The sequence below is a fragment of the Heterodontus francisci genome, chromosome 33, assembly GCF_036365525.1.
Source record: "Heterodontus francisci isolate sHetFra1 chromosome 33, sHetFra1.hap1, whole genome shotgun sequence".
In the NCBI taxonomy this organism is placed as follows: domain Eukaryota; kingdom Metazoa; phylum Chordata; class Chondrichthyes; order Heterodontiformes; family Heterodontidae; genus Heterodontus; species Heterodontus francisci.
The window spans coordinates 15,143,173-15,170,655 of record NC_090403.1 but is presented as its reverse complement, the minus strand read 5'-3'; the positions used below and the strand labels follow the sequence as shown (position 1 = coordinate 15,170,655).

The 27,483-nt window shown below is 48.4% G+C and overlaps 1 protein-coding gene across 5 annotated transcripts in view; it reads right to left on the bottom strand.

Moving 5' to 3' along the window:
• Positions 1-1,127: 1,127 nt before the first annotated feature.
• dcakd (dephospho-CoA kinase domain containing) overlaps positions 1,128-27,483 on the bottom strand; it is a 31,888-nt gene continuing 5,532 nt past the window's right edge. For all 5 annotated transcript variants that reach the window (XM_068013120.1, XM_068013116.1, XM_068013119.1 and 2 more), the window contains exons 2-5: positions 25,072-25,190; positions 17,390-17,593; positions 5,869-5,956; positions 1,128-4,287 (exon numbers count right to left, since the gene is read on the bottom strand). In XM_068013120.1, coding sequence (XP_067869221.1) covers positions 4,002-4,287; positions 5,869-5,956; positions 17,390-17,593; positions 25,072-25,183 — 690 coding nt within the window. In that variant the 5' untranslated portion in view covers positions 25,184-25,190 and the 3' untranslated portion in view covers positions 1,128-4,001. The remainder of the gene's footprint in view (positions 4,288-5,868; positions 5,957-17,389; positions 17,594-25,071; positions 25,191-27,483) is intronic.

Below are 27,483 nucleotides of genomic sequence, written 5' to 3'. Positions count from 1 at the left end.
CGAGAGGGCAGATGGGGGCCTCTGATTAACGTCTCATCCAAAAGAGGGAACCTCACAGAATGCAGCATCCCCAAAGTACTGCACTGGACTATCAGCGTAGATTTTGTACTCATGTCTCTACAGTGGGTCTTGAAGCTACAACATTCTGACTCAGTGGAGAGCATGCTACACATTGAGCCATGATTGACACCTCAAGGAGCCAAATGCAGCAGTGTCCCAGGCCTCCATATGCCCAGACATGCCAAGTGCCTTGTTTCAGTGTGGCCCAATTCTTGAGCAAGGTGTCTCTAAAATATAAATGTTGTTTCCAGAAAAATCAGCCGATGCTCACGGCAACATTTAGGCATCACATGGGAACCCAGATGAAGCCCTGCCTGCTTGTGCAGGTGAATGTGAAAGACCCCATAGCATGATTTTGAAAAGGAATGGAGTTCTCCCCATGTTCTGGCTAATACTTATCTCTCAATTTACAGCTTCTGGAACAGATTATCTGATCATTCTCTCTTTGCTATTTGTGGAACATTGCTGTGCACAATTTGGCTACCACGTTTCCCTGCAGTACAACAGTGGTTACACTTGAAGGCAATGCATTGACTGTAAGGGGCTTTGGGATGTTTTGAGGTAGTGAAAGGTGCTATATATTTGCAAATGAAAACTATGTTTAGTCTGAGCTGTGATTTGTTGTGACAGATTTGAAGCTCGCTGAGTTTTGTGCATTTAGCGTCTGCCCCAGCCAGTCTGTAGAAGGAGGTCACTGAATGAAAGGTGGCCGTCAAGGATTAGGCAAAACTGGGGCTTTAGACTCGGAATAAAGTGGCAACTGAACTCCATAGCGACGAAGCTAGTCCACATTTGCTGTTCTTTTCGCCTGGCCTTGATAATGTGGCCAGCCTACAGCACTTTGATCTGATTACACAGCAGACCTTGCCCTGCTGTCACAGTCAAGGGAGAGAAAATGCCAAATGGCATCAGCTCACACTATTTCAATATTACACCCACACTGACACACACAGCAGGAGGCAGTATCTTAGAGATTTGTTTTGGTAAAACCATGGCATCAGCAAAGTAGGAAATAATTTCAACAGATCTTTCAGTCTCAAACACCACTCTTTTCAATGATTCAAAGGCAGGACAATGCAGGTTTATTTATATATGTCAGACATCATTTACAAAGACATCATCAGGGAGAGCAACCCAATTACAGGCTTCCTATACTGGCAATTAGAGAATGCTCATGTGGGGAACACGTCTGCATCTCTATACACTCAGGGCATCATGAGGCTTAAACCAGATAGACAGAAACTGAAGCCTCAAGGCCCTGTTGTTTGATTTTAATTTCTATCTATTTGTCATTTGCCCTGAAACCAAGAATGCAGCCTGAACTGAAGTGGCAAGGACATTCATCATCCCTGGAGGAGATATTCCACTTGTGTATATTTAGACAATTCAGGACTTTCACTTTGGCCTGTAAATGAGAAGTTAATTAGTATAGCCTTGTTGTTCCAGAAAAGCATACAACATCTCTTTGCAAAAAACGGAGTCAGCGTGCATGGAAATAGCCAATTTCAGCTGGCAGTAAAAGGGTGGCAATTGATACCAGCTCCTCTGGGACTGGGGGTAAGATAATCTTATCCAGTAACCTTGGTGGAAAGTGCACACTGACGTTGTGTGAGGAGAACATGGGACTCGGATGTGATGTTGCCCATGGTTGGCCAGCTGGCAATCAAGCTGGGTATGTGACTGGAGAGTGATGGCAGCTGGGAAAGAAAGTCTTGGTGATACTGGCAGCACAAGGGTAGTATTAAACACATTCATTTTATTTTAAGTTCAAGGCTGAATTTTACAGCTCCCCCTGATGTCGGAGGCCGTGGCCGGGGCCGGGGCCGGCGGAAAATGCTTCCGGCAGAATCCCGCCACGGGCCTCGACATGGGGAAGGCCCGGCCCGATATTGCTGCTGACTGCAAGGCCTCATGACGCCCCCCCCACCCCTCACAGCTTGGCAATGGGAGTAAAATTTACATATTTAAATAAATTTAAAATGAATGGATAAATGACCTACCCGCACCAGCTGTCCATTCCAGGAGGATATTGATGCCGGTGGCCGGCACTCCCATGCCTTCAGGTACCCATACGGTGATCCAAGGTGGGACACTGGTGAGTAAGGAGGAGCAGGCAAGTCTTTCAGGGCGGTGGGGTGGGGGGAGTGGCGTCAAAGTAATTTCATTGGTTGAGGGGATGGTGGGAAGGGTTAAAGTTTATTTGGAGGGGCGGCGGAGGGAAGGTCAGGTGGGGGGGGAGGGGGGAAAGAGGGCAACTAATGCATTGAATGGTTATTGGAGTGGGGGAGGGGCAACTTAAACGTTTTAAAAATATTTTGCAAGATCTCGCTTTAAAAATTTGAGTTAAATGGAAGGGTTCGAAGCCCTTTAAAAATGGCATCAGCGCCTGCACAAAGGCTCCTGACGCCATTGCCGGGGACGGACCTCCTGCCCCCTCCACATCAATCGGGGGGGGATCCACTCCGGCCATTTAAATTTAATATCGCGGAATTTTCGCAACGTGGCAGCGGACATGTAAAATGCAGCCCCAAGTCTTAATTTGATTGGAGACTGGCTGTGTTCACCCAGCCTGACTAAACATGAATCCCACAAGTACCATGACACTTACAGTAGACAGGTATGATGAACAGCAATGCTTTCGGAGGCATTGGGGGTGACGCAGGTCCTTGGCAATAGAGTAAAATGGACAATAGCAGACAGGCAGCCTGTTTTTCACTGAGCCCTACAGCAGACAGGCAGCCTGTTTTTCACCGTGCCCAATTTGCATCAACTCCAATGGAAAAAGTAAATCAGAGCAGTGCGAAACAGGCTGCTGATCGCCATCACCAAAGGCCAATTTCACCCAAATTCATGATGTCAGCAACTTAGTAGAAAAATCCATGTGTCAGGACTCGCCATATCATTTTTTGAATTAGAAATCAAAAGCAAGAAATTCTTCCATATGATATTACAAAGTTGTTTAGGCTGTATGTGGTTGCTGCTGCTTCATGCACACCCACCAGACTACTTAAAGGATTCAGCACACTGCTGATCCAGTGCACAGTGACAGAGAACTTAGGACACAGATTCATTTCTCTGATCTCTCATTTAATCAAAATTCGAAACTTGCTCTGCACATGATGGGAATGAAACCCAACAGATAAAATAAAGTACGCCACTAAAAATGTGTAAATCACCATCATCCAACCACAGCCACCTAAATAAAGTTGCTGCAAAGTGTGAATGACATTACTGAAATAAAAGAAAGCACAGCCAACAGTGTAATTCTAAATCACAGCACCAGACAGATGATGTGGTTAAGCGGCAATCCAGACAGTGTGCCCTCATATGCATTACACTTGACCCCCGACCAAGCCGCACTTTTCTCAGGAATATACAGGCAATGGATCAGAAATCCTGGCATTAGCTTGGTGCAATGACACTGGCCTGCTTTGGATTCACCTCAGTCACTCTAGTTAAAGAGGCAGCAACGGTCTCCATTATCTATGGGCCATAGATGCAACTTACACAAAGTCAAGTTTCACAAACATCTCCCGAGTGCACGCTTAGAATAAACAAGTAAACAGTATCTAATTGCTCATCTTTGATATCCAAGTAAAGGCTCACTGTGGTTAAAAGCTGCAGTGCTGCAATCAGTATCTCTACACACTGGAAAATCTATTACTTGATTGGCACATCTCAGCCCTGAGAAAAGCAGAAGCAGGAGTCTGATTATCCATAATGATGACAGAGTTGACCTCTGTTTTACAGCGGTATCAGAGATAGATAGAAGGCGATAATGACAATTATCATGGAAAGAAAGGGAAAGAGGTACAACCAAAGATTGTTCGGCACGCAGCAATTCCACCCTATGCTTTATAGGCCAATCTTACAGAGAACCTTCTTGGGGGAAAATGAAGCATCCGTCCTGACTTTATCTTGGTTTGGAGCAAACCTTCATTTTAAAAAATGCACCTTTTTATCAACACGCAGAAAAGTCCTCCGATTCCTGTGAGAGTGACCACAGCTAGCAACCGGACTGCTAAGAAGTCCAGGGAATCTTCCAGCTGAGAGTGCAATTTGCAAACCTGCCGGTACGTACTGGCACTGTCCCCAGAATTATCAATCACATGGCTTGCCAGCTTCCGCTTCTGCTCCAATGGCATCTGGGCACTGATGCGCTGCTCCGCCTCCGCCTGCTTCAAATTATTCCGCTTCATCAGCCGGGTCAGCTGGGCCTGAGGGTCACTGTGGCACAACAAACACAGCCGTCAGCCATACGCCACAAGCACAGGCACAGTGACACAAGGCTTCTCCACCAAAAGAGCCAGGAGTGTGGGGGGGGGGGGGGTGGCGGCGGGAAAGAAAGATGAACATTTTTTTTAATGTGATGAGATTGTATGATCTGAAATGTGCTGCCTTAAAGGGTTGTGGAAGCGGATTTAATAAGGGGCTGTACAGTGGCGCAGTGGTTAGCACTGCAGCCTCACAGCTCCAGCGACCCGGGTTCAATTCTGGGTACAGCCTGTGTGGAGTTTGCAAGTTCTCCCTGTGTTTGCGTGGGTTTCCTCTGGGTCCTCCGGTTTCCTCCCACAAGCCAAAAGACTTGCAGCTTGGTAGGTAAATTGGCCATTATAAATTGCCCCTAGTATAGGTAGGTGGTAGGGAAATATAGGGACAGGTGGGGATGTGGTAGGAATATGGGATTAGTGTAGGATTAGTATAAATGGGTGGTTGATGGTCGGCACAGACTCTGTGGGCCGAAGGGCCTGTTTCAGTGCTGTATCTCTAAACATAAACAAGGATTTGCAAATAGGAATTGGATAAATACTTGAAAAGAAAAAATTTGCAGTGCCATGGGAAAGAACAGGGAGGAGCGGCATTATTGCTCTTTCACAAAGAGCCAGCACAGGCATGGTGGGCTGAACGGCCACTTTCTGTGCAGTATCATTCCAGGAATCATTCATTGATTGCCAATTTTACAAGCTGTCCCAGTCGATCAATGGGTATGTCTGAGTGGTTTGGTACTGATCTGCACAGAGCAGGAAGAGCACAGGTCCTGTTCCTGGTCTGTGCTGAGTGAGCTGATCGGAGTAGATGCCAACTCTTCATGGGGGAAAACTAACGGTCAGACAGGATCCTTTTCCTGTTCAGTATGTAGCTCCTCAACCCCCATCCTTCAGGCTATAAAGGGCTTCTCTGTAATTTCTTTCATGCAGGAGCAGGCAGCCATGCTCACTCCCTGGGCATGGAAATGGCACTCAGGGTACAGTGCTCCATAATCCCTCCACCCCCCCCAAGCCTGACCCCAAAGTGGCCACTCACAATACAGAGCTGTATTTTACAAGCCTGTGCTTCTGGGCACAGTTCCTCAGCACCAACTTTATTTTTTATTTTAGAGATACAGCACTGAAACAGGCCCTACGGTCCACAGAGTCTGTGCCGACCATCAACCACCCATTTATACTAATCCTACATTAATCCCATATTCCTACCACATCCCCACCTTCCCTCAATTCTCTTACCACCTACCTACACTAGGGGCAATTTACAATGGCCAATTTATCTATCAACCTGCAAGTCTTTGGCTGTGGGAGGAAACCGGAGCACCCGGCGAAAACCCACACGGTCACAGGGAGAACTTGCAAACTCCGCACAGGCAGTACCCAGAATCGAACCCAGGTCGCTGGAGCTGTGAGGCTAACCACTGCGCCACTGTGCTGCCCTAACTTAAACTGGGAACTTCAGGAAGAGAATACAGGATAGCCGCAATTCACTGGTACACAGACTGCTAGGTATGACCAAGCCACTGGCTTTACCCAAACTTACCAATAAACAACTACAGTATGCTTCATAAACTTGGCCAATTTGTTAGTCTCAAACAAGAGTGGGACATCGAGGATAACATACCGGTACCCTGCAAATTAAAAAAAAAGTTACACTCCTGTACTGTGAGAGCCAAAATGAATGAGTTTCTGAACTCTGTGTCCTCAGATAACCTTGTTTCTTCCACTGATTACAATTTTAGAGAAAAAATCCAGATAGATTGGTAAATTAATGAGGGGGAGGGCTGGGTGGTGCTATTGGTTAGATAATGGCCTTTTCACCTCAGCAAATTGGTTCAGCTCTAATTCATGGATGGCGAGTATTTTCTCTCTGCTGGCTGTCCCCAGTGACCATAATCCCACAGCACAAACCAGCCATAATTGTGTCCCAAACAACCATCCACCACCAATACAGCATTAACTGACAATCCCTCCTCCAATGCAGAAGAACGTAAGAAATAGGAACAGGAGTAGGCCATACTGCCCCTCAATCCTGCACTGCCATTCAATAAGTTCACAGCTGATCTTTGACTTTAATTCCATTTTCCTGCCAGATCTCCATTCCCCTCGATTCCCCCAGATCCCAAAGATCTATCTGAACCTTGAATATATTCAACAACTGAGCATCCATAACTCTCCGAGGAACAGAATTCCAAAGATTCATAATCCTTTGAATTAAGAAATTCCTCATCTCAGTCCTAAATGATTGGTCCCTTACCCTGAGACTGTGCCCTCGAGTTCTAGACTCTCCAGCCAAGGGAAACAACCTCTCAGCCCCCTCAGAATCTTACATGTTTCAGTGAAATCACTTCCCAATCTTCTGAACGCCAGAGAGTATAGACTGAGTCTACTCGACCTTTCATCATAGGACAACCTCTCTTCCCAGGAATCAATCTAGTGAACCTTTGCTGTACTGTATCCAAGGCAAGTATATAACACCTTCTTTATATAACACAAACATACATACATATGAATTGGGAGCAGGAGTAGGCCACTTGGCCCCTCAAGCCTGCTCTGCCATTTGATAAGATCATGGCTGATCTGATTGTGGCCTCAATTCTACTTTCCTGTCTACCTGCTATACCCCTTGACTCCTTTGTCAATCAAGAATCTATGTAACTCAGTCTTAAAAAATATTCAATGACCCTGCCTCCACTGGGAAAGGGAATTCCACAGCCTAACGACCCCCGAGAGAAAGAATTTCTCCTCATCTCCGTCTTAAATAGGAGACCCCTTACTTTGAAACTGTGTCCCCTGGTTCTTTTCTCCCATAAGGGGGAAAACATCCTCTCAGCATTCACCTTGTCAAGTCCCCTCAGGATCTTACATGGTTCAATAAGATCACCTCTCATTCTTCTAAACTCCAATGGACACAGGCCCAACCTGTCCAACCTTTCCTCATAAGATAACCCCTTCATCCCAGGAATCAGTCAAGTGAACCTTCTCTAAACTGCTTCAAATGCAATTATATCCTTCCTTAAGTAAGCAGTCCAAAACTATACACAATATTCCAGATGTGGTCTCACCAACAGTAGAAAAACTTCCTTAATTTCATATTCCATTCCCCTTGCAATAAATGCCAACATTCCATTTCCCTTTCTAATCACTTGCTGTACCCACATACTAACTTTTTGTGATTCATGTACCAGGACACCCAGATCCCTTTCTCCATTTAAATAATATGCTGCTTTTCTATTCTTTCTGCCAAAGTGGACAAGTTCACATTTTCCCACCTTATACTCCCGTCTGAAATTGTTGCCCACTCACTTAACCTAACCATACCCCTTTGCAGACTCCTTATGTCCTCACAACTTAGTCTCCTACCTATCTTTGTGTCATCCATACATTCAGTCCCTTCATCCAAGTCATTTATATAGATTGTAAATAATTGAGGCCCCAGCACTGATTCCTGTGGCACTCCACTAGTTACATCTTGCCAACTCAAAAATGAGTCATTTATCCCTACTCTGTTTCCTGTTAGCTAATCAATCCTCTATCCATGCTAATGTTACTCCCTACACCATAAACTCTTAATTTGTGTAGTAACCTTTGATATGGCACCTTATCAAATGCCTTTTGGAAACACAAGTACACATCGACAGGTTCCCCTTTATCCGTGTTGCTTGTTGCTTCCTCAAAAAACTCAAATAAATTAGTCAAACATCATTTCCCTTTCACAAAACCATGTTGACTCTGCCTGATCGCATTAAGAGTTTCTAAGTGCCCTGCTGTAACCTCCTTAATAACAGACTGCAGCATTTTCTCTGTGACAGAAGTTAGGCTAACTGGCCTGTCGTTTCCTGCTTTCTGCCTCCCTCCTTTCTTTAATAGAGGAGTTACATTCGCTATTCTGACGGGACCTTTCCAGAATCTAGGGAATTTTAGAAAATTGCAACCAATGCATCTACTATTTCTGTAGCCAATTCTTTTAAGGCCCTAGGATGAAGTCCATCAGGTCCTGGGGACTTGTCAGCCTTTAGTTCTAATAGTTTTCTCAGTACCCTTTCCTTGGTGATTGTAATTGTTTTAAGTTTCTCCCTCTCTTTCACCTCTTGATTTACAAGTATTTCTGGGATGTTACTTGTGTCTTCTACAGTGAAGACAGACACAAAGTATCTGTTCAACGCTTCCGCCATTTACTTATTTCCCATTATTTATTCCCCAGACTCTCTTTAGAGGACCCACTACTTGTAGAAACTCTTACTATGTTTTTACATTTCTAGCTAGTTTTCTCTCATGCTCTAATTTCTCCCTCCTTATTTAAGTAATTCATTGCTGGTTTATAAATTCTGTCCAATCTTCAGACCTACCACTAATTTTCACAGAATTATATGTTTTTTCTTTCAATTTCATACTGTCTTTAACTTCCTTAGTTAGCCAATGGTGCATCATTCTCCTAGATTTTTTCTTTTTCACTGGCATGTATCTTTAGTTTTTTTAGTTTTAGAGATACAGCACTGAAACCACCCATTTACACTAATCCTATATTCCTACTACATCCCGAACTGTCCCTATATTTCCCTACCACCTACCTATACTAGGGGCAATTTATAATGGCCAATTTACCTATCAACCTGCAAGTCTTTTGGCTGTGGGAGGAAACCGGAGCACCCGGAGAAAACCCACGCAGACACAGGGAGAACTTGCAAACTCCACATAGGCAGTACCCAGAATTGAACCCGGGTCGCTGGAGCTGTGAGGCTGCGGTGCTAACCACTGCGCCACTGTGCAGTGTTATGAAATATCACCTTAAATGTCTGCCACTGCATCTCTATTGACCCACCCCTTAGCCAGCTCTGTCTTCATATCCTTGTAATTGCCTTTATTTAAGTTTAAAACACTAGTCTTGAACCCATTCTTCTCTCCCTCAAACTGAATGTGAAATCCAATCATGTTATGATCACTGCTACCAAGTGGCTCTTTTACTATGTGGTCATTAATTAATTCTGCCTCATTGCACACTATCAGTTCTAGAATAGCCTTCTCTCTGGTTGACTCTTGAACATGCCACTAAGAATTTGTCCCAAAAATTCTCCATGAACTCATCTTCCAGACGACCTTTGTCATCTATGTTTAGATTAAATCACCCATGATCATTGCCGTGACTTTCTCACAAACCCCCATTACTTCTTACTGTATACTCTTTCCTACAGTGCAGTTATTGTTAGGGGGCCTATAAACAACTCCCACAAGTGACCTTTGATATTTCTTATCTCTATCCAAACTGATTCTACATCTTGATCTTTAGAACTAAGGTCATCTCTCTCTAACGTACAAATATCATCCTTAATTAACAGAGGTACCCCTCCAACTTTACCTAGCTTCCTGTCCTTCCAAAATGCAAAGTACCCTTGAATATTCAGGTCTCAGCCTTGGTCACCTTGTAGCCATGTCTCTGTAATGGCCATCAGGTCATACATATTTATTTCTATTTGAGCTGACAATTCATCAGTTTGGTTATGAATACTACGGGCATTCAGATACAGAGCCTTCAGTTGTGTCTTTTTACTATTTTTGCAAACTCTAGCCTTATCTGCTGGTGCACCCTTAAGCTTATACGCTCTGTCCCTTCCTGCCATGCTCTGATTATTATTACCCTGCTCTCTTGCCTTGTCCTTTTCCTTAAATTTACATCTTACCTCACATGATCCTTCGCCTCCACTATTTAGTTTAAAGCCCTCTCTACCGCTCTACTTGTATGATTCGCCAGAACACTGGTCCAGGTGAAGACTATCTCACGGTACAGCTCCCACTTTCCCCAGTACTGGTGCCAGTGCCCCATGGATCAAAACTCATTTCTCCCACACTAATCTTTGAGCCACGTATTTAACTCCCTAATCTTATTTACCTATGTCAATTTGCTCGTGGCTCAGGTAACAATCCAGAGTTAGAGTTAGAGAGATACAGCACTGAACCAGGCCCGTCGGCCCGCCGAGTCTGTGCCGCCCATCAACCACCCATTTATACTAATCCTACATTAATCCCATATTCCCTACCACATCCCCACCTTCCCCAAATTCTTCTACCACCTATCTACATTAGGGGCAATTTACAATGGCCAATTTACCTATCAACCTGCAAGTGTGGGAGGAAACTGGAACACCCGGCGGAAACCCACGCGGTCACAGGGAGAATTTGCAAACTCCGCACTGGCAGTACCCAGAACTGAACCCGGGTCGCTGGAGCTGTGAGGCTGCGGTGCTAACCACTGCGCCACTGTGCCGCCCCAAAGAGGTTACCATCTTTGAGGTTCTGCTTTTTAATTTAGCACCAAGCTGCTCATGCTCTCCATGCAGAATCTCTTTCCCAGTCCTATCCACGTGGTTGGTACATACATGGACCATGACAACTGGATCCTACCCTTCCCACTGCAAGTTTCTCTTCAGCCCTGAACAGATGTCCCAAACCCTTGTACCAGGCAGGCAACACAGCCACCTGGACTCTTGCTCTCCGCTACAGAGAACTATGTCTAACCCCCGAACTATACTGTACCCTACTACCACTATATTCCTATTAACTTCCCCTGCTCGAATGACTTCCTGTACCATGGTGCCACAGTCAGTTCGCTCATTCACCTTGCAGCCCTCGCTCACATCCATACACGCTGCAAGAACCTTGAAAGTGTTGGACAATTGCAAGGGCTGAGGCTCCTCCACTTCTATCTTCTTGATCCCCGTACCTGCCTCACTTGTAGTCACACCCTCCTGAACCTGACCATGGACAAAATCATAAATCACAGTCTAAGGGGTGTGACTGCCTTCTGGAGCAAAGTGTACAGGTAACTTTCCCTCTCCCTAATGCATCGCAGTGTCCGTAGCTCGGTCTCCAGCTCAGTGACTCTGAGCTGAAATTCCTTGAGCTGCAGACACTTACTGCAGATGTATTTGCTGTGGATCACACTGGCATTCACCAGCTCCCACATACTGTAGCTGTAACACATCTGCCCTGACATCCTTATTCTGTTTTAATTACCTAACTAGTTATCTTAATTAAGTCTTAATTGTGATTATATTATTTCAATTTATGTTCTACTTAGCCCAATTTAGATTTCCTAATTTAGAGAAGTAGGAAATACTCACCAGCCAATCACCTACCTGCTTCCCTATGATGTCACACCTGGATTTTCGTTTCCGAATGTGTGCTCTGAACCTATAAACTGACTCCTGGTCAGCCCCGCCCTGCCCCGAACCTACAGACAGGCTCCTGGTCAGCCCCGCCCTGCCCCGAACCTACAGACAGGCTCCTGGTCAGCCCCGCCCTGCCCCGAACCTGCAGACAGGCTCCTGGTCAGCCCCGCCCTGCCCCGAACCTGCAGACAGGCTCCTGGTCCAGCCCCGCCCTGCCCCGAACCTACAGACAGGCTCCTGGTCAGCCCCGCCCTGCCCCGAACCTACAGACAGGCTCCTGGTCAGCCCCGCCCTGCCCCGCACCTACAGACAGGCTCCTGGTCAGCCCCGAACCTACAGACAGGCTCCTGGTCAGCCCCGCCCTGCCCCGAACCTACAGACAGGCTCCTGGTCAGCCCCACCCTGCCCCGAACCTACAGACAGGCTCCTGGTCAGCCCCGCCCCGAACCTACAGACAGGCTTCTGGTCAGCCCCACCCTGCCCCGAACCTACAGACGGCTCCTGGTCAGCCCCACCCTGCCCCGAACCTACAGACAGGCTCCTGGTCAGCCCCACCCTGCCCCGAACCTACAGACGGCTCCTGGTCAGCCCACCCTGCCCCGAACCTACAGACAGGCTCCTGGTCAGCCCCGCCTTGCTCAAAGTCTCGCTCTTTATAGCCCCCGCCGCCTTGCTCAAAGTCTCGCTCTTTATAGCCCCCCCCTGCCTTGCTCAAAGTCTCGCTCTTTATACCCCCCCTGCCTTGCTCAAAGTCTCGCTCTTTATAGCCCCCTCCGCCTTGCTCAAAGTCTCGCTCTTTATACCCCCCCCACCTTGCTCAAAGTCCCGCTCTTTATACCCCCCCCCCACCTTGCTCAAAGTCTCGCTCTTTATAACCCCCGCCGCCTTGCTCAAAGTCTCGCTCTTTATACCACCCCCCACCTTGCTCAAGGTCTCGCTCTTTATACCCCCCGCCGCCTTGCTCAAAGTCTCGCTCTTTATAGCCCCCGCCGCCTTGCTCAAAGTCTCGCTCTTTATAGCCCCCCCGTCTTGCTCAAAGTCTCGCTCTTTATACCCCCCCGCCGCCTTGCTCAAAGTCTCGCTCTTTATAGCCCCTCCGCCTTGCTCAAAGTCTCGCTCTTTATACCCCCCGCCGCCTTGCTCAAAGTCTCGCTTTATACCCCCCTGACTTGCTCAAAGTCTCGCTCTTTATAGCCCCCCTGCCTGGCTCAAAGTCTCGCTCTTTATAGCCCCCCCCCCGCCTTGCTCAAAGTCTCGCTCTTTATACCCCCCCCCGCCTTGCTCAAAGTCTCGCTCTTTATAGCCCCCCCGCCTTGCTCAAAGTCTCGCTCTTTATAGCCCCCCCCCGCCTTGCTCAAAGTCTCGCTCTTTATACCCCCCGCCGCCTTGCTCAAAGTCTCGCTCTTTATAGCCCCCGCCACCTTGCTCAAAGTCTCGCTTTATACCCCCCGCCGCCTTGCTCAAAGTCTCGCTCTTTATAGCCCCCGCCACCTTGCTCAAAGTCTCGCTTTATACCCCCCCTGCCTTGCTCAAAGTCTCGCTCTTTAAACCCCCCCCGCCTTGCTCAAAGTCTCGCTCTTTATAGCCCCCCTGCCTTGCTCAAAGTCTCGCTCTTTATAGCCCCCCCGCCTTGCTCAAAGTCTCGCTCTTTATAGCCCCCCCGTCTTGCTCAAAGTCTCGCTCTTTATAGCCCCCCCGCCTTGCTCAAAGTCTCGCTCTTTATAGCCCCCCCGCCTTGCTCAAAGTCTCGCTCTTTATAGCCCCCGCCGCCTTGCTCAAAGTCTCGCTCTTTATACCCCCCCCACCTTGCTCAAAGTCTCGCTCTTTATAAACCTCCCCCCCCTTGCTCAAAGTCTCGCTCTTTATAAACCTCCCCCCCCCCGCCTTGCTCAAAGTCTCGCTCTTTACAGCACCCCCCCCCCCCCCCTCAGCTTGAAGTCTCAGTCTTTATAGACCCACTTTGCTCGAAATCTCGGTCTCTCAACCTCGCCCTACTCGAAGTCTCGCCCTTTCTTGCCACCCCCCCACACTCGATGTCCCGCTCTTTCTCACCCCCGCACCATTCAAAGACTCGCTCTTTCTTGCTCCCGCCCTGCTCGGCGTCTCACTTAGTGGTGAGCTGCCTTCTTGAACTGCTGCAGTCCATGTGGTTTAGGTACACCTACAGTGCTGTTAGGGAAGGAATTCCATGACTTTCATCAGCGACAGTCAAGGGGGCGAAGATATACTTCCAAGTCAGGATGGTGAGTGACTTGGAGAGGAACTTGCAGGTGGTGGTGTTCTCATGCACCTGCTGCATTTGTTCTAGCTGGTAGAGGTCACAGGTTTGAAAGGTGCTGTCAAAGGAGCCTTGGCGAGTTGCTGCAGTGCATTTTAAGACGGTACACGCTGTTCTTGGTGGTGGATGGTGTGCCAATCAAGCGGGCCGCTTTGTCCTGGATGGTGTCGAGCTTCTTGAGTGTTGTTGGAGCTGCAGTCATCCAGACAAGTGGGGAGTATTTCATCTCACTCCTGACTTATGCCTTGTAGATGGTGGATAGGCTTTGGGGAGTCAGGAGGTGAGTTACTCGCAGCAGGATTCCTAGCATCTGACCTGCTCTTGTAGCCATGGTATTTATATGGCTGGTCCAGTTCAGTTCTGGTCAATGGTAACCCCCAGGATGTTGATAGGGGATTCACTGATGGTAATGCAATTGAATGTCAAGGGCAGATGGTTAGATTCTCTCTTGTTGGAGATGGTTATTGTCTGGCACTTGTGTGGCACAAATGTTACTTAACCACTTACTAGCCCAAGCCTGAATGTTGTCCAGGTTTTGCTGCATGTGGGCACCGACTGCTCCAGAAGCTGAGGAATCGCAAATGGTACTGAGCACTATACAATCATCGGTGACATTCCACTTCTGACCTTATGATGGACGGAACATCATTGATGAAGTAGCTGAAGATGGCTGGGGCTAGGACACTACCCTGAGGAACTCCTGCAGTGATGTCCTAGGGCTGGGATGGTTGGCTTCCAACAGCCACAACCATTTTCCTTTGTCCGATGTCTGACTCCAAGCAGTGGACAGTTTTCACCAATTTCCATTGGCTTCAATCTTTCTAGGGCTCCTTGATACCACACTTCGTCAAATGCTGCCTTGATGTCAAGTGCTGTCACTCTCACCTCACCTCTTTTGTCCATGTTTGGTCCAAGGTTGTAATGAGGTCTGGAGCTGAGTAGCGTTGGCAGAACGCATACCTCCATTTCTTTTAATTTATTTTCACAATAAACCTTAGCTAACTTGCTTCTCGTGCTTAAGTAATTGGCTTTATTTAAGTTTAAAACTTAAATATGTCACTCTCAAACTCAATGTGAAATTCTATCATACTATGATCACTCTGTCTCATAGGATCCTTTACTATGAGATAAACTCCACCCACCAGTGTTTACGCCCCTTATTAGACCTTATCGCTATCCATTCTGATTCTTCTTCTTCATCTTCACAGCCAAGATCTTTTTTCACTACTGGACTCATGACATCCTTCATCATCAAGACTAGCACCCCCTTCCTTTTCCATTCCGCCTGTCTTCTCGAAATGTCAAGTACCCTGGAACATTTAGTTTGGCCCTTGGTCACTTTGCAACTATGTTTCTGTAATGGCTACTAGATCAAATCCATTTATATTTATTTGTGCCGAGAGTTCTTCTACCTTGTTACGAATGGTTCCTGCATTCAGATAAAGTGCCTTTAATTTTAATTTTTTACCATTTTTCCCTGCTTAGAGTTTTATTGCTGATGCACTATTACAGTTAAACTCTCTGCCCCATCCTGCCATGCTTTGTTTATCTTTACCCACATCATTACATTGCTTTGACTTTTCTCTTTAGATTTCTAAATTTCCCTTCACCTGATTCGTCCTCCCACCAATTTTTAGTTTAAAGCCATATCTACAGTACTATTAATTCGATTCACACGGACACCCTGCCCGGTTTAAGTGGACGCTGTTCCAAAGGAACGGTTCTTTCTTTCCCCAGTACTGGTACTAGTGTCCCATGAACTGAAAGCTCAACACTGTTTCAGCCAATACATTTAACTCTCTGAAACAAAAACAAGAAATGCTGGAATCACTCAGCAGGTCTGGCAGCATCTGTGGAAAGATTCATTTAACTCTCTGATCTGCTTGACCCTATGCCAATTCAGAGATTATTACCCGTGAGTTTCTGTTTATTAATTTAGAACCTAGCGCCTCAAACTCCGACTGTAGAATCTCATTTTTGTTTCTCCGTGTCTTGGTTCCTGCATGGACCACAATAACTCAATTATCCCCCTCCCAGTTCAGCATCAACTGCCAATCCTGTTCAGAGAAGTGAAAGGATGCCTTTTGTGAGAAGTGGGGACATGTCGAATGCAGTTGCGGGTTCTGTTCTGAGATTGGAAGCAAGTAATGTTGGGGCAGTGTAAATGGAGAATAGCTCTGTATCTTGCCTGTACGTGCTGGATGCTGGCAAAATGGAAAAAATGTCCCAGTTTCCAGCAATGGCATCAGTTTCCCTTACCTTGATGGGCATAGAAATTGACAGAAAAGTACATACAGCAGTGCAATAGTTACGTTACTAGCCAAACCACTATCCTTGGGTCTAATTGGGAAGCAAAGGTGACTAATTATATTTATCAGTAAATAAAAAATGAGTACTAGATACCATCATTGGGCATATAATTTCAATCATATTTGCATGGTGTACACATGAACTTTAACCTATTTGTGTGATTGTTAGCAAAATGAAGAGCGGAGCACCGAAAGTTTTTTGATTGTTGGAGTGCTTTACTTCATTGGTTACTAATCGTGGTAGATATTTCTTAAGAAAATTTACACATATGGAGTATATTTACCTGCATTGAGTGAGTGTACATGTAATATTCTCTACCAATCTTAATACATGCGATTCAGGAGCAATTTGACCGAGGTTTCTAAAATTATGACAGGGCTAGATTGTATTTATGTAGACCAATTATTAGAACCTCAAAGGTGGTAACCTCTTTGGGGCGGCACAGTGGTTAGCACCGCAGCCTCACAGCTCCAGCGACCCGGGTTCAGTTCTGGGTACTGCCAGTGCGGAGTTTGCAAATTCTCCCTGTGACTGCATGGGTTTCCGCCGGGTGCTCCGGTTTCCTCCCACACTTGCAGGTTGATAGGTAAATTGGCCATTATAAATTGCCCCTAGTGTAGATAGGTGGTAGGAGAATTTGGGGAAGGTGGGGATGTGGTAGGGAATATGGGATTAATGTAGGATTAGTATAAATGGGTGGTTGATGGGCGGCACAGACTTGGTGGGCCGAAGGGCCTGTTTCAGTGCTGTATCTCTCCAACTCTAACTGTAACTGAATCGGTTAGGGAGGACCAGGGGTTGTTAGTTGTTAGGCAGTTCTTCTTTTCTCAGGGTATAGTGGACCTGTTTGGGTTCCCAACTCATTCACTATACATATTCAAGTGAGAGCGGGACCTGTTTCTGGCTCGGCCTAAGTACTCATCTCATACAACAGGTAGGTAACTTGTAATATCATTCAGTGTCAATGTGATCTCCTGAATCAGTTTTGATCACCCAGAATGGGGGAAATTTTCAGACTTTTTCTTGCTCTTAATTGGCCTGAGTTTCTGTCTTTTTGCCTCTCCCAGTAGATTACATGGCTCTGGGTGGGTAAAGAGTGTTTGTATTGTGATGGATAACGGTTCATGACTAAAGGGGACAGGCTGGATGAACCAGGAGGTCTTTTCCATCTGACATTTTCTTACATTCGCAGGAATAAAAATTAAAATAAACAAAATTGTAGGCCGAAGTACTTATTATAATGAGAGAACTCACATTTTTGCAGCATAAAAGTAACAAAAAGTAAAAAGAAAGTGCTGCTCACGCCTTACCTTGTATAAAGTATTTAAAAATCTGTTTGAGCATAGCTTTGTGGATTGCTGGGTGAGTGATGGAATTCAGGAGCTGGCGTTTCTCCACATCAGAGAAGATGATGTTGCCCAGCTTCTCCCTGTTGATTTTTCTGTCCTCCAGCAGGATCTCCTCACCAAAGGAACGCACTATTGCCCAGTATGCTGGTGTGTCCGGTTCAACAACTTATGGGAAATAAATACAAGCACTCATTGTATATTTTGTACAGTTACAAAGTATTTACACACAGAAACAGGCATTCAGCCCAACAGATCCTTGCCAGTGTTTACAGTCCACATGAGCATCCTCTCACCCCTCTTCTTCTAACTCTATTAACATATTCTTCTATTTCCTTCTCCCTCATGTGCTTATCTAGCTTTTCTTTAAATAAATCTATACTATTCACCTCAACTATGCCATGTGGTAGTGAGTTCCACATTCTCATCACTCTCTGGGTAAAGACATTTCTCCTGAATTCTCTATTGGATTGGATTTATTTATGGTCCCTAATTTTGGTCTCACCTGCAACCATAACCATCTTCTCTACAGCTACCCTATCAGACCCTTTCATAATCTGTAAGACCTCTATCAGGTCATCCTTTGGCCTTCCCTTTTACAGAGGAGTCCCAGTCTGTTCAACCTTTCCTGAAAGGTAGAACCTCCCAGTTCTGGTATCATCCTTGTAAACTAAAAATAAATTACAATTTGATTCGCATGATCATAAAATTACCAAAAAAATTAAAAAGGAACATGCTTGAATATCTTCCCTCCAAAATTAGGGATCGAAATCCCCATCAGATGGAATTACCACTAACTAAAAGAACTTAACATTTTTACTGGTTAATTAGAGTGCCTGTGTATCCTTTTTATAATATGGAGATCAGAATGTTTCTCCAAGTGTGGTCTAACCAAGGTTCTACAAAAGCTTAACATAAGTTCTCTGCTTTTCAATTCTATTGTTTATGGCCTTATTAACCTGCATTGCTACTTTTAGTAATTTGTGTATCTGTACCCACAGATCCCTCTGTTCCTCTACCTCATTTAAACACTTGTTTCCCAAGGAGAATGTGACCTCCTTATTCTTCTTGCTTAAAAGTGGCATTGAATTTTCCAGCAATTCACCCTTCGAAATTATGAATACTGTGACTCTTGTCCAGAAAGCCAACACTCCAAATCCCCAATCTGAAATTCTTTCAGTTTCTATAATAAAAAAAATTTCATCAGGTCCTTCATAACTTGGCAACTATAAAATTAATGTGAATTCAACACTTTCCCCTGACTACCTCCTCCTTCTCAACACACTGAAAATTACTGGGGCAGGGGAGTCCCCAAGTGGCAGCAGCCCCCAATGTCTTGACCAAGCAACCATTATTCACATGTGAACATAATCTGAACTGATCATACCACTGAGGGCATCATAGTTCATAGCTGAGCAAATTTCTCTTGTCCACAGACACACAGCTTGAGGCAGAGCTCACCAGTTGGGAGCCAAGCTGCTTCTACTCACTCATCTATGAACAGCAACCGAACTCCGGCCCTGGCTGAAACGGCACACAGCAAGGATCGAACCAGAGTCCTCTGATCTATATGGTTCTGTACCTATCTAAAAACAATGATTACTTTTTCTAAATTCATTTATGGGATGTGGGTGTCACTGGCAAGGCCAGCATTTATCACCCCATTCCAACTGCGGGTGCGAGGGGGAGCATGAGAGAGAGAAGTTTAGGAAGAAGGGAAGTCCCAACTTTAGTGCCTCGGCAGATGTAGGCATGGCCGCCAATGGTGAAATAATTAAAATTGGGACGGAAAGAGGACAGAATTGGAGGAGCACAGTAACCTTGGAGGGTTGTAGGGATGGAGGAGATTTCAGAGATAGGGAAGGGGCAAGGCTACGGAGGGATTTGAAACCAAAATGAACATTTTAAAATTGTGATGTTGCCAGACTGGGAGCCAATGTAGGTCAATGAGCACAGGTCTTGGTGTGGGTTCGGATATGGATGACCTCAAGTTTATGGAGGGTACAAAGAGGAAGACAGGCCAGGACAGCATTGGAATAGCAGAATCTAGAGTTAAGGAAAGCATAGATGAGGGTTTCTGCAGCAGATGAGCTGAGGCAGGGTGGAGACGGAAAATGTTACGGAGGTATAATTAGTCGGTCTTGGTGATGGAGAGGGTATAGGGTACAAAGCTTAGCTCAGGATCAAACAGGATGCCAAGATTGTAAACAGTCCAGTTTGGTAAGTGCTGTTTCAGTGCCGTACTGAGGGAAAGCACGATTAAATGGGGTTCAAATATGGAGCTTAGAGAAAGATGGGCAAGGAATTAGGAGGTTGACAATGTGTTCAAGGACTTTGAAGAGGAAAGGGAAGTTGAAAATGGTGTGGTAGTTTACAAGGATAGAAGGGTCAAGGGTAGGTTTTTTTGAGGGGGTGTGGTGATGATAGATTTGAAGGGGATTTAAAAGGTCAAATGAAAGGGAATTTGTAAACTTTCACAGCCTTAGGCTACCGACATACATTGAGTTTATCTCAACTATGCAAAGCAGGGTCAGGGCCTTGAAGGGAACCAGAAAGTGTGGAAGGTAACTGAAAAAAGACAAAAAAAACACAAAAAGGATCTTTGGGAAGCCGAGACAAATGCAAAGAGTAACACAGAAAGCCAAGAAAACCCCAGACTGAGCTGGAAAATACATGGTGACCATCATGTGAGTACCTGGGACAAGTGTTCCATTGGTTCTGTTTCTGTGATAACAAGGAGCATTACTGGATAAATCCATTACACTGCAGTCTGAACATTTGTGTATTTAGGGTCATCAAGCTTATGAGCAGGACTGATTACATTTATTAAACTGCTGATATTCAACCCATTATCTTAGCATAATTGTATTTACTTTTCTTACATAAATCAGGCATTCCAATTAAGAAGGATCCCCTAGTATTGTATTTTTTTTTTAAACAGGCTGTGATGTGCTCACCTCAGAACCATCCACACAAGAGGTAGCTGCTGCTGTTACTGGCTTCGCCATTGCAGCTGAGGCAGCGAACAGCTGCTCGACACAGCATGTTAAATGTGTGCTTCTAATGTTCTTGGCTGACTTACAGAATCCTATATTGATCTTCAATAGTGTATTTTATGTTATACAATTTGTGGAATTAGATTTGAAATTTAAGAAAATTAAGGTGGAGTTAGTCTCCCTACATTGGCTGTGCAGTGATAGCGAGGTACAGGCCAGCAAAAGGGTGCAGTTTTGGTCAGACAGGCGTCAGATACGTGGAGACACCAATCAACAGATCTTCATCTCTAATTCAAATCATGTTAAAGCTCAAACTACACCCACTCTCTCCGCACACAGTCAGAGGGGCAGGGGCCGGTTCTCTCCGCACACAGTCCGAGGGGCAGGGGCCGGTTCTCTCCGCACACAGTCCGAGGGGCAGGGGCCGGTTCTCTCCGCACACAGTCCGAGGGGCAGGGGCCGGTTCTCTCCGCACACAGTCCGAGGGGCAGGGGCCGGTTCTCTCCGCACACAGTCCGAGGGGCAGGGGCCGGTTCTCTCCGCACACAGTCCGAGGGGCAGGGGCCGGTTCTCTCCGCACACAGTCCGAGGGGCAGGGGCCGGTTCTCTCCGCACACAGTCCGAGGGGCAGGGGCCGGTTCTCTCCGCACACAGTCCGAGGGGCAGGGGCCGGTTCTCTCCGCACATAGTCCGAGGAGCAGGGGCCGGTTCTCTCCTCACACAGAGGGACAGAAGCACTCTCTAAGCACACAAACCGAGGTACAGGCTTGCACCACTGCTCAATATTTGGTGTACATGTTGAGCATGAAGACCTGACGTGAAGTAGATGGAGACTCTCCTATTCAGGGAGTCTCACTCGGCTTTGTTCTAGCATCAGATCACATCACACTTCTGGCTGCCCTCCGAGGGTTCATTTCTATTTTGTGTGCTGGCTGTGCTAAATGGTCGTTACTGCACCAACAAGCTTGCCCTTTACTCAGTGTGCTTCATGTATGATGGGATTCACTGAACTTAATGCACAAACAAGGAGCTAATTAGAATGTACTTGCAGTGAGACTGCTCAGAGACACATCAATCAAATGCAAATATCGGGTGATTCTGTTGTGTAGCGCAAGTGCATCTGGTACTTGTTCTGACTGGCTCAAGTAAGAAACCTGATGTGCTCAGATGGCCCTGCATCACCTCATGTCATACAGGCTTCATTCTTTCTCCTCATAAAATCAGAAATGTTGCGTTCATCACCAGCTGTGAAATGCATACACGCAAAATCATTTTTCAAACATGTGAAGATGAATCATATACTGCATCTCATCTCAAATGTATTGGGAGTGGAAAATTGCACCATTATACACAGGAAGTGCAAAGCAACATTTAAAATGGAAATCTGCAATAAAAACTGCAAATGCTAGAAATACACAGCCAGTCCGTTAGAATTAGAAAGGAGAAAAGATGGGTTCATGATTCAGGTGAGGATCCTTCTTCAATTCTGTCCACAGAAACAGGAAATGGAACAGTAACACCAAGAGTACATCTGTGGCAAAGTAAAATCAAATCACCTTTTCTTAGGTCAGTAAGATTGGAACATGTGAAGGGAACAGACAACCAGCAATTGGTTGCTGGAACCTTTATGCATGGTGCACAACGTCAATATGTGGGGAAAAAGTGACAGGTAACATTTGTGGTCATACAAGTGCCACGTAATGGTTATCTCCAACAATAGTATAAACATATTCTCTTGACATTCAATGACATTATCATCATCGAATACCCCACCATCAACATCCTGGAGGTCACTATTGGCCAGAAACATAACTGAACCGACCATGATGACAAGAGCAGGACAGAGGCTGGGAATTCTGCAGTAAGTGACTCACCTCCCGACTCCCCAAAGCCTTCCCACCATCTACAAGGCACAAATCGGGGTGTGATGGAATACTCTCCACTTGCCTGGATGAGTGCAGTTCCAACCCCACTCAAAGCTCGACACCATTCAGAACAAAGCAGCCTACATGAGTGACACCCCATTTACTGCCTTAAATATTCACTCCCTCCACCATCAGTGCACTGTAGTTACAATGTGTATCATCTACAAGATGCACTTCAGCAACTCGCCAAGGCTTCTTCAACAGCACCTTCCAAACCTACAACCTCTATCATCTAGAAAGACAAGGGCAGCAGGTACATGGGAACACCATCACCTCCAAGTCACACACCATCCTGACTTGGAAATTTATCAGTTCCTTCATTGTCGCTGGGTCAAAATCCTGGAATTCCCTATATAATAGCACTGTGGGTGTACCTACACCTTCTCAAGGGCAATTTGGAATGGGCAATAAATGCTGGCCTTGTCAGCAATGCCCATATCCTGTGAATAATTTTTAAAAGTATGCTTTGGAATAATGATATGAACTGAATAAAATAAAACCAAAAAGTGCTAGAAATACTCAGCAGGTCTGGCAACATCTGTGGAGAGAAGCAAAGTTAACGTTTCACGTCTCTAACCTTTCATTAGAACTGACTTGAAACGTTAACTTTGCTTCTCTCGCCACAGATGCTGTCAGACCTGAGTATTTCCAGCATTTTTTGGTTTATTTCAGATTTCCAGCATCTGCAGTATTTTGCTTTTATAACTGAACAGGTGTTTGTGAAAAGGACAGAACTCTGTTCTGTCGGAAATTATTGAGATTATACCCTTAAACCGGCAAGAGCCTATCAAACTGTACTTAGTTCAGGCCAGGATGATCCAGTATGAGTGGCTGCATCTTGCTGGTCTGAAGCACTGAACGAAACAGATTACCAGCCTGAAGCACTGAGTTGCACATTGTTTCCACTCTACTAGTAAATATATTTCTCTTGAATTCCTGAGTGGATTTATTGATGATGATCTTATACTTGTGACCCTTAGTTTTGTCTCAACAAGTGCAAACATCTTCCCTGCGTCTACCCCTTCATATTTTTTCCACGAACTCTATTAGATCCCACCTCAGCCTTCTCCTTTCCAGAAAAAGGAGTCCTAGTTATTTCTGATAAGTATAACCTTTCAGTTCTGGTATTATCCTTGTAAATCTTTTTTGAGGACCTGCTTCTATGCCTCTGTATCCTTTTTACAATATGGAGACCGAAAATGTACACAGTACTCCAACTGTGGTCTAACCAAAGTTCTGTACAAGTTTAGCATAGCTTCTAGGCTTTTCAGTTCTATCCCTCTAGAAATAAACACCGGTGCTTTGCGTGCCTTGTTAACTTACATTAATACTTTTAGCTGATTTGTGAACGTGTACCCTTAGATCTCTTTGCTACTCTGCTTCACTTAGACTCTCATTTTCGAAGCATTATGTGGCCTCCTTATTCTTCCTACCAAAAAGCAAGACCACACACTTATCTATATTGAAAGTTATTTGCCAATTACATAGCCATTCCACAAGCTTATTAATGTCCTCGGATTTTGTCACAGTCTTCCTCATTATTAATTATATTCCCCAATTATGAAATTTTCTTATATGTTGAGTAAATTTCTCTTGCGATTGTCTCAAACACTCCCAGGCCAGGAAACAATGCGTTTAGGTACAAAAAAACTCCCTCTATAATGTCCCAGTACAGGAACTGCATGGGTTAAAGAGAAAGTAAAGTTCCCTGTACAATGTCACGAACACTTAGAGAGCAGATACAGCATGTCACTTGGACAAATGTGGATTAATTAAGAAAAGCCAGCATGGATTTGTTAAAGGCAAATCATGTTTAAGTAACCGGATTATGTTTTCTGATGATCTAACAGAGAGGATTGACAAGGGTGATGTGGTTGATGTGGTGTACATGGACTTCCAAAAGGCATTTGATAAAGTGCCACAAAACTGGGACTGGGAGCAGCCACTTGTAGGAAAGTCTACATCAGATTAGTGGGAGTCATCCAAAGAGGAAATAGTGAGAGTTCAGAGCCAACATGTACCCGTTAAGGTGAAGTAGGCCCAACATCGGTGACATGAGGAGAAATACTTCCATGCAGTGAGTGGTTAGGATCTGGAATGTACTGCCTGAGAGCATAGTGGAGGCAGATTCAGTTGTGGTTTTCAAAAGAGAATTGGACAATTAGCGGAAGAGAAAAAAATTACAGGGCTACAGGGAAAAGGCGGGGGAGCAGGACTGGGTGAGTTGGTCTTGCAGAGAACCGTCACGGACACAGCAGGCCAATCAGACCGGAAAAGGATGATGGTTAATTTTCTAATCAAACTAACGACCTCCACATTTGTTCGCACAAAATTAGCCAAATTTCATGTGCTGTTGGGTTTCCTTCCTGCAGGTGGTTTGTTCATGACATTCAGGGCAGATTCTGGCTACTGGCTATGTGCTGCCCGACTAGCATTAAAATTACAAGAACTGTGCTTCGATTTTCATTGCAGTGGTAGTAATTGTCAACACCAAGTCTGAACCTAAAGGTCAGGTTAAAGTAATAACCCCTCCAGACCAGGCATTTCAATTTTTCAGCCTATTCATGAACCAAATATCACAAAGAGACCCATGTACTTTGTCAGAGGGTACAACATCTGGAAAGAGAAACAATAATCTCTACATTTCACAATGTCACAGGATATGTTTTTTTTTTAAATTTATGTCATAAAAAGCTCAGCGATCTTGATGATATTCAAAACTTACTCTGTCTTGCTATCTGATCAGCGTCCACAACTGGGCACCCAAGTTCACGGAACACAGCCGCAACTGTACTTTTACCCGAGGCAATCCCACCTGTCAAGCCGACCAAGAACATTTTCTTTCTAAGATGACAGGAGAAAAGTTGAGTTACTGTTTTGTACAGAATGCAGGGGAGCCCAGGTATATACGCTGCCAGGTTGGAAGTCTCCAGAACGGTGTTGGGGGTCATTAGCCATTGCGTACAACACACAGGGGGGGGGGAGCAGGGCGAGGGCGAAGGGGGGGAAGGCGAGGGGGCCGCGGCGAGGGGGGGGGGGACGAGGGGGGGAGGAGGTGCGGGGGGGCGCGAGGAGGGAGGAGGGAGGAGGAGCGGGGGGGGGCGCGAGGGGGGAGGAGGAGCGGGGGGGGCGCGAGGGGGGAGGAGGAGCGGGGGGGGCGCGAGGGGGGAGGAGGAGCGGGGGGGGGCGCGAGGGGGGAGGAGGAGCGGGGGGGGGCGCGAGGGGGGAGGAGGAGCGGGGGGGGCGAGGGGGGAGCAGGAGCGGGAGGGGCGAGGGGGGAGGAGGAGCAGGGGGGAGGAGGAGCGGGGGGGGGCGTGGGGGGAGGAGGAGCGGGGGGGGCGTGGGGGGAGGAGGAGCGGGGGGGGTCGTGGGGGGAGGAGGAGCGGGGGGGGGCGTGGGGGGAGGAGGAGCGGGGGGGGGCGTGGGGGGAGGAGGAGCGGGGGGGGGCGAGGGGGGAGGAGGAGCGGGGGGGGCGAGGGGGAGGAGGAGCGGGGGGGGACGAGGGGGGAGGAGGAGCGGGGGGGGGACGAGGGGGGAGGAGGAGCGGGGGGGGGACGAGGGGGGAGGAGGAGCGGGGGGGGACGAGGGGGGAGGAGGAGCGGGGGGGGACGAGTGGGGAGGAGGAGCGGGGGGGGACGAGTGGGGAGGAGGAGCGGGGGGGGACGAGGGGGGAGGAGGAGCGGGGGGGGACGAGGGGGGAGGAGGAGCGGGGGGGGGACGAGGGGGGAGGAGGAGCGGGGGGGGACGAGGGGGGAGGAGGAGCGGGGGGGGACGAGGGGGGAGGAGGAGCGGGGGGGGACGAGGGGGGAGGAGGAGCGGGGGGGGACGAGGGGGGAGGAGGAGCGGGGGGGGACGAGGGGGGAGGAGGAGCGGGGGGGGACGAGGGGGGAGGAGGAGCGGGGGGGGCGAGGGGGGAGGAGGAGCGGGGGGGGCGAGGGGGGAGGAGGAGCGGGGGGGGACGAGGGGGGAGGAGGAGCGGGGGGGGACGAGGGGGGAGGAGGAGCGGGGGGGCGCGAGGGGGGAGGAGGAGCGGGGGGGGGAGGAGGAGCGGGGGGGGCGAGGGGGGAGGAGGAGCGGGGGGGCGAGGGGGGAGGAGGAGCGGGGGGGCGAGGGGGGAGGAGGAGCGGGGGGGCGAGGGGGGAGGAGGAGCGGGGGGGCGAGGGGGGAGGAGGAGCGGGGGGGGAGGAGGAGCGGGGGGGGCGAGGAGGAGCGGGGGGGCGAGGGGGGAGGAGGAGCGGGGGGGGCGAGGGGGGAGGAGGAGCGGGGGGGCGAGGGGGGAGGAGGAGCGGGGGGGCGAGGGGGGAGGAGGAGCGGGGGGGCGAGGGGGGAGGAGGAGCGGGGGGGGGCGAGGGGGGAGGAGGAGCGGGGGGGGGCGAGGGGGGAGGAGGAGCGGGGGGGGCGAGGGGGGAGGAGGAGCGGGGGGGGCGAGGGGGGAGGAGGAGCGGGGGGGGCGAGGGGGGAGGAGGAGCGGGGGGGGCGAGGGGGGAGGAGGAGCGGGGGGGGCGAGGGGGGAGGAGGAGCGGGGGGGGCGAGGGGGGAGGAGGAGCGGGGGGGCGAGGGGGGAGGAGGAGCGGGGGGGGCGAGGGGGGAGGAGGAGCGGGGGGGGCGAGGGGGGAGGAGGAGCGGGGGGGCGAGGGGGGAGGAGGAGCGGGGGGGCGAGGGGGGAGGAGGAGCGGGGGGGGCGAGGGGGGAGGAGGAGCGGGGGGGGGAGGAGGAGCGGGGGGGGCGAGGGGGAGGAGGAGCGGGGGGGCGAGGGGGGAGGAGGAGCGGGGGGGCGAGGGGGGAGGAGGAGCGGGGGGGCGAGGGGGGAGGAGGAGCGGGGGGGCGAGGGGGGAGGAGGAGCGGGGGGGCGAGGGGGGAGGAGGAGCGGGGGGGCGAGGGGGGAGGAGGAGCGGGGGGGCGAGGGGGGAGGAGGAGCGGGGGGGCGAGGGGGGAGGAGGAGCGGGGGGGCGAGGGGGGAGGAGGAGCGGGGGGGCGAGGGGGGAGGAGGAGCGGGGGGGCGAGGGGGGAGGAGGAGCGGGGGGGCGAGGGGGGAGGAGGAGCGGGGGGGCGAGGGGGGAGGAGGAGCGGGGGGGCGAGGGGGGAGGAGGAGCGGGGGGGCGAGGGGGGAGGAGGAGCGGGGGGGCGAGGGGGGAGG